Raw genomic sequence first — 12,544 nt, forward strand, 5'->3', positions numbered from 1 at the left:
TTATACGCTTTCTGTATTTTTATGTAGAATGTGTCAAGTAAGTTATGTTTTAAATTAGTTCATAACCTTTAAATACACAGTTATATCTATTTAAATTACTCCTTATAACATGTGTTTTAATTAAGGTTTTTTGAATTTAATCTTCTTCCTTGACGCATTTGAACATCTAAATGATGCATTTAAAAATTGAAACAATGCATTTAAACATTGAAATGACATATTTAAACATCGAAACATCTGTTTTGTCATTGTCGTGACAAAAAAGAAATTACATTTTACTTTTTTTTAGACAAGGATTTTATAAATTTTTTTTACATATATATTCATTTCAACTAATATGCTTTTGCTAAATATTTTCTCATAAAAAACTTAAGTTTTGGTTGTATAAAAAAACTAATTTGTTATAATAGTTGCAGTCGTGACGGTGAAAAAGGCTTTTTTTCTTTTTTGTAACATACCAACTAATAATTGAGATAATTATAATATCACTTATTAACATACTTATTTAATCACTAATATTTAATTGGAGACTTAAAAATTAAAAAAAAAAAGTTTAACACCACTCCATGTTAAGAAATCCATATTTTTTATATCATTAAGTTTTAAAAATAACTACCAAATTTTAAACATCTTATGCACTTGCATAAAAATAAATGACGAAGTGAAAATATTTATTTTAGATTCACTAATGTGTCTGTTAATTTAATTTAAAAAAATCCATTTCTAATATTCAGTTTAAATATTTTTGAAGAATGACAATCTTGTATGGAATGACCCATATATGTTAAATTGTTATGAGAGGTTTCTAACAACATTTTAAAGAACAAAAAAAAATAACAACAACATAAAAAAAGGTAAGCCTTCTTGACTGTAGTGACCCCTTGGCTTTCCAAAAATTAAAACAGTAAAAAAAAAAACAACTTCCAAATAAGGGGGCATCAATAAAATACTTACACAGTAAAACCATTGATGTAGGACTCCACTTTTTCCTCTCCCCCTGTATGCAACTGTACACTTTCAACAACTCCTCATCTCTCTGTATTTATACATTATTCATTGCAAAATCAACCCCCTATCTAACACATGAGTTTTTCAAAACATAAACAAAAAAACCTTTTTTAAAATTAACTTTTTTAATAGGTAATTCAACTTATCTAGGTTGCAAAACACATTGGTTTTTTAATGGGATCCCCAAGTGCCGAGATAAGTTGTGTTCATATCATAGATAAACATTAAAAAACAAGTTGAAGTTAATTAAAAATTCCAAAACAAATGAATGAGATATTAACAAAAGCATGGTTTTGCTTGCCATTATACTTATGGTTGAGAGCCTAATTAGGCTCTCAAATCTGCATAGTTTTTTCCATTAAAAAAACATCTGGTTTCAATTATAAATGTTTTCACTTACTGCAGAGTTTTTTAAGCTCAATTTTACACAATCAGATTAGGGTTTTCTGCCTAATATTTAGTCTGCAGTGGTTATAAAAAATGCTCGCTGTAGCATGTTTTTGTTTTTTGTTCAACGAGTCGTTAAGTGTTTGAGTTAAATAAACAAATGTAATAAAAATAGTAATTAAGCAATTCGAACTTTAAAAAGTAATTAAGCAAAACGAACTTTAAAATACACAAGGTGCATATTTTTCTTAGAAAATAAGTAATCAATTTTTTTAATATACAATACTAAGTACATATATTTCAACATATTTTTTAATAAATTGAGGAAATCATTTTAAAAATGATCTTTATATATATTTTTAACTTATGTTTATAATAATTTATATTTCTAATTCAAGAAATTATTTTTAAAATGATCTAATATATAATTTTCAGATATATATAAAATTGATATTAAAAACTTGAATCTTATATTTTCGTTTACCCACCAAAGAGGAAACCCCTGCAATTTAAATTTTCAGAAAGAAACTTTTTATTGACGCTGTATTAATCAGATCTGATTTAAAAAATAAAATAGTCAAAGAGCCGGAACTTTTCTTCGCCAGAAACAAAATGGTGTTAAAAATTAAGAAGTTTTTTGTTAATATCTCATTCAATAATTTGTTTTGGAAAGTTTGATTAATTTTTAACTTATTTTCTAATGTTTATCTATGATATGAACACAACTTGTCTCGGCACTTGGGTATCCCTTTAAAGTTGTGAATTTTGATGCTTTTGTTTAAAAAAAGATATCACGTGTACACACTTGCTGTCTTTAACTCCTACCTTTGTACGCATTCATTTGTTTTTGGGTAACCCCACCTCCCCCATATATGTCTATTTTATATTTATGTATATATGAAATTTATTAATGCTTATAGATTTCAACAGCAGTCATAAGAAATATTTTTTATGGAGAAGGCAGAAGTAGTTTTACTTTGACATATAATCTTATTTTCTGTGAAATAAAGGACATAAAAGATGGAAAAAAAAGTAGGCTATTTATTTTTTTTTTACTTAAATTGTTCCAAAAGATTTTTTGTTTGTTTTTGTATTCTATTTTTATTTATTTGGTTTATTTAAAAACTATAGATTTAGTTGATTTTTTATGAATTATTTTTTTAATAACTTTTTATAAGATTTTGTTGCATAACAGAACACAAGTATGTAACTTTACTTGTAAATTATATCAGTTGCGTATTTTAAAGTACCGCATTGTAATTCAAAATTAATTTGAAACCATGTTAAAAATCATTTAAAGTCTTTATCTTTATAAAATATTTATGAAGTATCTTTAATTTAAACAATATTGTTATAAAAATGTAACTTGAAAAATGTAACTTGTTCAAGTAACTTAAATTTATTTTAAAAAAATGTTTTTTGCTTTAACTAATTTGGAAATTTTAGCAGTAAAAAAGAGCTTTTTAAGTATTTAAAAAATTTAAAAAACGCGTAGGTAAAATTGCCATTTTGTCTGTAAAATTCAAATGGCGTAACACTTTTTAATAAGGCGTGAAGTATATTTAAGTATACTTGTTATAATGGTTTAGTTAAGAATTTTTCTATACTTTGATTTTTTCCTCTCTTATGTTATGAAAAATGAAAACTTTATGGGTTTTATACATTATGTTAACAATTTGTTATTTAAATTTCAATATTGTATCAAAAATCTTAACTTATGTAAGATACAAATATTAGATTATATTAGAGGTAGCAGTAGCAGTGCATAAGTAGCAGATATAAGTAGTTATTTGAGAATTAGTTATTTTGTAAAATTTTATTGCGAAAACTAAATTAAGAAGCTCTTTATTCATTAAAATAACTATTTGTTAAACTTGTTTTAGCTTGTTTTTGGGCTTCAATATTTTAATTCTAGTCTTGATAGTTTAAAGCTTTTTCGTGTCATTTGTGAACTTTTTTTGAGAACAAGGTAGAGATAGAAGATGAAAAACTACTTCTAGAAGTTTTTCAACTGAATCTCTTTACATGCTTTACACGCCCAATCAATTGCATTTTTAAGCTTTACGCCCCTAAACCACCTTTCCTGATGCACCTTATACTTATATATGGTAATTACACCTTATTAGGTAGACTTACAATCTCTATCTAAGTTCATGCTTTTCTATCTTAGCTTTTAGAGTCACATTCATCGGATCTTCTCGGTTCTTTCCAGATGTTTTTGCTTTAATTTTAAAATATAAAATTTAAATATAAACTTGCTTAAATTTGCTTGTTTCTTTTACCTATTTGTTGAATTTATGTCTACTGAAGGACTTTGAGGTCAAAAGCCATTAAGTGCTGTCACATTGACTAGAAATAATGGTACCAAAAAATGCAAAAAGCACAATTACATTCTTATCTTTTTATCCCCACATCACATCAAAATTTTTCTTTCAAAAAAAGTGTAGCTATAAAAGAAATGTTTTAAATCAGATAAAAATTTTCATACCAGTAATATATGCAACATTTTTGTTATTATTTTGAACTTCAAAAAAAAATTTTTTTAACTTCTTGGTAACAATTTTAATAAAGAAATTATTTTTGACAATCTAATCTTTTCATTGTGTTTTTGAATTTCATCAACATCAACTAAAATAACCTTGTTAACCATATTTACCGCTGTGATATTTTATTTACCGCTGTGATATTTTATTTACCGCTGTGATATTTTATTTGCCGCTGTGATATTTTATTTACCGCTGTGATATTTTATTTACCGCTGTGATATTTTATTTACCGCTGTGATATTTTATTTACCGCTGTGATATTTTATTTACCGCTGTGATATTTTATTTGCCGCTGTGATATTTTATTTACCGCTGTGATATTTTATTTACCGCTGTGATATTTTATTTACCGCTGTGATATTTTATTTGCTGCTGTGATATTTTTATTGATATTTTTCGTCGATATTCTAGTTCTTTTAAACCTTTTAACAAATCCTCAACATTTTAACAATTCCATCAACATTGAATTTACTGTGCAAAAAAACCCATTTAGTTATCTTTTTGTGTTGTTTATGTAATGTTTGTAAAGACTCCATTATAAACCTATTTTAAAATAACGTTTGTAAAGACTTTATTATTTTTGAACCAACATGTAGCATTAACAATTCAAAACTTGTTAAATTGTTTCTGGCTATTGCTCCCTAATTAAGTCTGTATCAGAAATTGCAGTATTATTTAAATGTTTCTGATGGTCTAATGCTATTGAAAAAATCACTGCAAATGACATAGATGGTATACAGTTGAATTGAAGATTAATGTTGGAGTCTGGCTGTAATGAGCTATTTAACTGATTCATTTTGAGTAATGTATTTAAAGTTCTTTTCAAAATCTTAGTTCTTTGAGTATATCAAGTTAATTTGCTAGAGTACTATCTGTGCTTTGTCATGTAAAAGTATATATATATATATATACAGCACTCTCTTGCGAATCAGGCTATAAGATAGTCGATGTAGCAACACTCCGCCCATGATTTACATTTAAAAAAAATAAAAATAAAAACATTTTATTAAAAAAATTAAAAATAAAAACATTTTATTAAAAAAAATAAAAATAAAAACATTGTTTATATTGTTAAAAACATTCAGAATGTTTTAAAAACATTCTGGTCAATTAAATTTGCGTTTTTGTGGGTTTTTTTTTAAACTATTAATTTGTAATTAAATTAATGGTTTTGACTTTCGTCCAACACGCAAATGTTGGACGAAAGTCAAAAGTAATTAAAAGTGATGTATGTGTTGGCTTAAGAATCATTTATTTCCTTTTGTGCTTCCCAAATGCAACAAACTATAGTACTATATATTTATATATATATATATATATATATATATATATATATATATATATATATATATATATATATATATATATATATATATATATATATATATATATATATATATATATATATATATATATATATAGTTTATTGATATTTAAAAATGAGGTATTAGTATAAATAAAAAATTGTAAATTTTTTATTTATACTAATCCCTCATTTTTAAATATCAATAAATTTTCACACATTAGTGGAATACGCTGACGCTATTTTAAAAAGAGTTCTTTAGAATTAATTACTTCTGCTTTTTTTTTGAATATATTTTCTAAAAGGTGGGATTTAATATAACTATTATTTGAGCTCACTTATTTATATAGTGTTTTAGGCAATACTTATTTTCGTGCCTGCATTTAGAAATCAATTTCGATTTTTTGTTTGATAAACATTTTTGGTTTGCATGTGTAATTATTGCAAATTTTTCTTGTAGACATAGTATGCATTTTTTGGAAATATTGTTATATGCAGGCGTTGTTTTAAGGATGGACCAATTCAGTATAAAATCATCTATTGTTTTATCTTTTAATTCCCATCTATATTTTGACAGTATGGTGTCTTTTGAATACTTTTTATTTTTAGAGGATTACTTATGATTGGCAAAGCATTTTTTTTCATTCACCCTCTGTTATGTCAATATATTGTTTATCAGGAACATTCTTAAAGGAAACAACACATTTATATACCATTTTTTTTGATAAACAACTTCCACTCATTGGACAATTGTTTTTTTGTTAACAATTGCAATTTTCTGTAGTTTTCTCATTTAGGATTTCATTTTTGTTTAACAAAGCAATTAATACTTATTAATACTTATATATATATATATATATATATATATATATATATATATATATATATATATATATATATATATATATATATATATAAGTATTAATTTAAAGACCTATCAGGTATATATTTTAATAATCTATAGACATAAACAATCAAAAAAAGATGCACCGAATGTCTCTTGGTGTTAGGTAAGCCAGGGTTAGGTAAATCAACAATTAACTCTTTAAGAAGTGCTTTTAAAATAATAGTGTCATTATGCACAAATTAACATAAGTTAACTTTTAAATATAGATATGGTGTATAAATGGACTAGAGCAGTTTGACATTGGTTTACTTTTTTTTTATTCATGTCATTAATCTAAAACTATTTAGGCGTGTCTGATTCAATGCTTCGTTCCTTTTTAAAGAATAAACGCAAAAGTATATCTATGCCACCTGTACATCCTCAGCTAGAGAAGGAAATGCCAACCAATTTAATTAAGCATCTGTCAGAGGTAAAATGGTTTTAATATATGTTTGTGATTATGTTAGTAGAGCAATGGGTGCAAGTGGTGGTAAGTGCAGTACTTATAAATGTATATATATAAATATATTCTATATATCTGTGCGCAATTTTGTTGCATGCAGGAAGATATTTTTGCCAAGCCTAGCAATAAAAGGGATTGAAATTTGTGTTAAAATAAGATCTATAATAATATTATATATTATTGATCAGGGTTCGAAATAGATGTCTGATATCGCCACCCCACCCTTCTTGAGACGTGAGAGGGCAACAAATCATTGTTTCAGTAAAAATGAACAATGGTTAGTTGCCCTCCTCAAACAGGTCTCAAAAACTTATTAATTTCAACAAATACATCTTAATGTAATAAATAAAAATTATTGCTATAATGAGATCATTTGTCAATTAAAAGAAATAATTTGACTGGTTGCCTGTAGTAAAAATTTCTTTCTATGCTTACATGTGTTAACTATTTTTTGATTATATAACTTAATTAATTGTTTGTAAAATTTAACTTGAATAACATTGACAACACTTACAAAAGTTTTTACTAGTAGGATGTTTTATCAAATTACGTATTGAAATTTTTTTTTGATATTTGGTAAGTAAATACTAAAAGTTCTTGATCAAATGGTTGTTAAATTATTAGAAAAATGTAATGTTTTCCATTACTTTCAGAAGACAATACGAATAATTTTAAAATAAAAACAATTTTTTATTTTTTAAATTGATTTCATTTTAAAATGGTTTAAAAAATTGCCGAATGGTCACTTATGAGCATTGAGCGCCATAGAGCAAAATGAAATGTGTCAGAATCATATTCAATTAATCAGAAAATAGTCAAATCATCTTATACAGATGTATGTTTTAAGGTTTATTATCACAGCATGCGTTTACCTAAAAACTTTTTGAAAGATCGTCATTTTAAAACTGTGAAAAACGGCCAGTAGACAAGAGCTTTATGGAAGAGAAACATGAATTTGCATTAGACACAATACAGCTTTTATACAGCATTATAAATAAACTTTCCTAAAAAAACATTCTCTTAAAAACCTTGATGCTTCCTTAACTTTCAAAAAAATTTAAAGAATGTTCAAAAAGTTTTCAAACACAAAAGTAAATTACACTTATTTTTACTACTTCATGACACCTATAAACTGCCATTTTGATTGATAAAATGATTTAAATTATATAAGATTGAAAACTTTTTTAGTTAAAATGAAATTAAAAGTTTTTTTTGTTCCAGTTGAAATAATATTGAAATAATATTGAAAATGGTATTGAAATGATATTGAAATGGTATTGAAATGATATTAAAAATGAAATTGAAATGATACTGAAATGATATTGAAAATGATATTGAAATGATATTGAAAATGATATTGAATTGATAAATTAAATTTAAATTAAAAGTTTTTAAAATTTTTTTTATTTATTGCATGTTTGTTTGTTTTAATTGTGTTTTCAATTCAATATTTATTATTTGATTTTTTGATTTAGAGTACTATCAATGCTCCTTTATGCAATCAAAACTATGAGGTGAATTTTAGCATTCATTTATTCATTTTAATTTTTGTTTGATTTCTTAATAAGGTTTTAAGTCACAAATTATAGTTTCATTAATATCAAAGTAACATATTAAACCAGCAACAAGTAACATATTGAACCAGCAACAAGTAAAATTGAACCAGCAACAAGCAACATATTGAACCAGCAACATATTGAACCAGCAACATATTGAACCAGCAACATATTGAACCAGCAACATATTGAACCAGCAACATATTGAACCAGCAACAAGCAATATTGAACCAGAAAATTAGGAAGTAGCATAGGATTTTATGTCACGATAACAAATTTCATTTCTTTTTATCAAAACTTTTAAAAAAATTTTTCGCAATTTTTTATTGGTTATTCTCATTTCTTGCAAGTAATTTTTGTCTTAATTATCATGTTGATGGTGTTGTGTCGTTTTACCTTATTTTTATTTGTCTTTTATTCTTGGATTTTATTTTGTCTTTTTTGTTGTTTTATCTTGATTTTTTCTTATCTTTTTTGTCCTTTAATATTGTTTTTCATTTCGTCTTTTTTGTCATTTTATTGTGATTTTCATCTTGTCTTTTTTGTTTGTTTATGTTTTCAATGGTAATAGTGAACAATACCGCAGTATTTGTAAAATTAGAAAATAGACAATAACGCAGTTTTGTGTTCTTATAAGGTTTGGCATAATTTTCAACAGATACTGTAAAATTAGAACATGAAAAACAGATATCGCATACTATGTTTTTATTTACACACACACGTCTAGAAAAAAAAAAGTAATTTTAATAAAACAAATTTCTTTTTTTGAAAATTAAGTTTTTATTTATATCAGGAATTTGCTCCATACCTTTTTATTCTCTTATGCTTATATTTATGTTTAAAAATGTTATGTCATAATTATGTCATAATAATTTTCAAAATGATATTATGTCATATCATTTTGCTTTGTTTTAAGGATGCTTTTGATCTATTTTTGTATTGAGTTATGGAAAATAAATTTCTCTCTTGTATTGCAATCTTGATATTACACTATTTTGAGTTTAAACAAGGTTTGAATTTAATAAAATGAAGACATGTTATTATATGAATGACTTTTGCCAAAACCATTTTCTGTTTTATATTTGGAATACCTTATGAACATATATATATATATATATATATATATATATATATATATATATATATATATATATATATATATATATATATATATTGTTCTATAAATGGTTGCATTTGGGAGTACGGAAGGTAAAAAATTTTGCCAACAAATACGTCACTTTTAATTACTTTTGACTTTTGTCCAACACTTCCGTGTTGTCAGGAAGTTAAAACCTTTAATTTAATTAAAAATTAATTGTTATTTAAAAAAACCGCAAAAATGCAAATTTAATTGACCAAAATGTTTTTAAAAATATTTTGAATGTTTTTAAAACATTCTGAATGTTTTTAATAATATAAACAATGTTTTTATTTTTATTTTTTTAAATAAAATGTTTTTATTTTTATTTTTTTACTGTAAATCATGCACGGAGTGTTGCTACATCGGCTATCTTTATAGCCTGAATCACAACATAGTGCTACTACATCGACTGACAAATAACCTGACTCACAACAGAGTGCTGCTACATAGATTGACAAATACCCTGACTCGCAACAGAGTACTGCAACATCGACTAACTTATAGCCTGACTCGCAAGGGAGTGCTGCTACATGTGTATATTTATATATACACATACACACACAAACACACACACACACATACACACACACACACACAAATATATATATATATATATATATACATTATCACTTAACAAATTTTTCATCTCTTCGCTCACATTTAATTGATCTTCTCTTTCTGTAGTTTATAAAAGGTATAAAAAGTTAAAAGCAGTTTTAAATGACAAAAAAGAAAAAAAAAATTCATATGTAACACTTTATAAAGATGAAAACTTTAAGTGAAACATAAATTAAAAAAAAAATCATTTTTTGACCTGTTGTTTATTTAAAAGGGTACCTCCTTTTTTTTTCAATTTCTTTATAATTTTAATGATTAAAAAAGTGTAAATGTATTAAGTATCTAACATTGAAAACCATATCTTGAAAAAAAACTCCATGCTATAATCAATTTTAGTTGATTTAAAAAAGTGTTTAAAATTTTTTTATTAAAGTCAGTTTTTACCACTTTTACAGTTTAGATGAATTTCAACAGTTTAATTTTTTTGTTTTGGTTTATTTTATTTATTTCTTTTTTGTTATATTAAAGATAGTGCATTAGTAGTTCTAGCTTTACATTTAAGAGAAAAATTTTGAAAATAAGTGACTCAATATTGAGTTTTATAAGTTTTTTTAAAAAAGATCTTGGTGTCCCTTTTTTTGTTTTGACGAATTTATATATATATGAGGCACCTCACAGGATAAGGGACCAATTCTTAGAAACAGTGTTATTAGCACTAGAAAGAAAAATGATCAAAAAGAAAAAAAGTTTCACTTAAAAAAGTTTCTTTAATTTTGACCAAGCTGTTTGTGCGGGACAACAACCGGAATAGCGTTTTTGAGAAAATTAAAGTTGAAAGTTCGCATAATTTAAAAATGTTATAAATTCAGTTTGATGAAGAAGTTAGTGGTTATTTTCTGTTTTTAAGTGCATAATACAGTTTAGATAATGGGTGCAAATTTTCATATCAAATAAATTTCAGTAACTCTTTAAAAATAAAAAAATAGAAACATAACTGAAAAATCAAAAAGGTACCAACTTTTAATTAAATACAAAATTTTGTATCTGCTTTTCGTTTGGGGCAAACTGGAACTGTTTTTAGCATTTTATTTATATGTCCAACTTGTCTGCAATAATTTCATGTGGGCGGCTTTCTTTTAACCGGAGGCAAACCCATTGAAAAATCTAGATTGCCAACTGTTTCTTGAATTGTTTTGCAAACATTTGCTCCTCTGACCTAGAAATAAAAAATAGTTTAAGATAATTAGTGATGTTTTCATTTTTCAAAGCCTAAATATCAAGTCAAATATATCTGTATTTGAATTCTTGTAATGATGGTAGGTTAAAAAACAAAAAAACCTGGGCAAACGTTATCCTGTCAACTTGTGGCTTTGGACAAATTAAATCTTTTCCGCGTTCTGCAACAAAAATTTGGATGTTATTGTAGAGATACCATTGTCTTTTTGGTGAGAGAAGTTTAGGTTGTAATATTTGTGGCATGGTAATTTTTGAGATGAGTTGGTGTTGCCATATTTGGAATTCTACCTCGGCACTGTCCGAATCAATCTTACAAGTAATCACTCCTGGTTTATCAAATTGAAATGTGAAAGAGTGCCATTACTTGATATTAGGAATTGTTTTAAAATTAGGTGAAAGCTTTTCTTGCCAATCATATGTTGGAACAAAAATTGAACCATTTTCGTCACCGACGATGACTGATTTATTCAATTTTGAAATTGGAGTACTAGCTTCTTTGCATGCAACAAACTCTTTGACCGAAGCTACTTCACTTCGTGGAAACTTGGATTTCAGAATCCCAAATCCTGCATCTGGAGAGAATTTCGTGTGACAGACAGTCAAAAACATAATAGTTATTTTTTGGTTTAACCCAACAGCTACTCTCCAAGAAAAATACTGCATTACAATATTGTTTTTATTTTGCCCTACGCAGTTGACAGCATGGAAATACAGGGTATCTTTGATAGAACGTTTATGTTCAGCAAGGTAGTGATAAATCATACTTAAAGTACAGTTTGCACCCTTTCCAATTAACATGTTTTCAGGTATTACATAATTGTGTTGAACACAGGCCGATTCATTTGCAATACCAAAAATTCCAACTTTAAACGGAGTTTAAGTTGATAGGTCCAGAAAATAGATAGGTCCAGGTTGATCTGGTAAGTTTGGTAGAAAGATTTGCTGTGCATAGTCAAAAGAAATGTGGGAAATTTCATTTTTTTTGTCAGTTTGATACTCAGTTATACACTCTCGTTCGACTTCTACTTTTAGATTAACCATTTCAGACATTTCTATAGTGTTTTTCTGATACACACTGCATAAGTATGAGCGCGGGCGTTAGATAACAATAAAAGGCAAGGTCATTTTCCAAATCTTCGAGAAAGCTATAATTTGCAGCGAATGCATTCCAGACAATTCACATGGGGATTTATATTTTTCATGTATGCTTTTTCTTTGTCTCCTTGACGGAAGAAGCATCATCCGATGATCTCTTATTCCTCGAGTTTTTCTGGGTAGAATTAGTGCATTGTTTTCAGCATAATTCATTATAAATTGAACAACTGCTGTGGCATCTACTTTTGTACAAGTATTTTTGAGTTGTCTTCCAGTATTGTCATGTCTACGAGGAGCATTTCCAAACTTAATGACTCGCCTGCGGAGTAGATAGAGACGTTTATGACCAATCCCATGCAAAACAG

The 12,544-nt window shown here is 26.1% G+C and overlaps 1 protein-coding gene across 1 annotated transcript in view; it reads left to right on the forward strand.

The window, feature by feature from the left end:
• The window catches only part of LOC105845510 (E3 ubiquitin-protein ligase RNF216), a 91,126-nt gene that overhangs the window by 37,925 nt on the left and 40,657 nt on the right, over positions 1-12,544 (forward strand). Inside the window, exons 5-7 of the mRNA XM_065803866.1 lie at positions 2,316-2,427; positions 6,439-6,560; positions 8,069-8,107. Of these exons, the coding sequence (XP_065659938.1) occupies positions 2,316-2,427; positions 6,439-6,560; positions 8,069-8,107 (273 nt within the window). The remainder of the gene's footprint in view (positions 1-2,315; positions 2,428-6,438; positions 6,561-8,068; positions 8,108-12,544) is intronic.

This window comes from Hydra vulgaris, chromosome 08 (assembly GCF_038396675.1).
Source record: "Hydra vulgaris chromosome 08, alternate assembly HydraT2T_AEP".
Taxonomy (NCBI): domain Eukaryota; kingdom Metazoa; phylum Cnidaria; class Hydrozoa; order Anthoathecata; family Hydridae; genus Hydra; species Hydra vulgaris.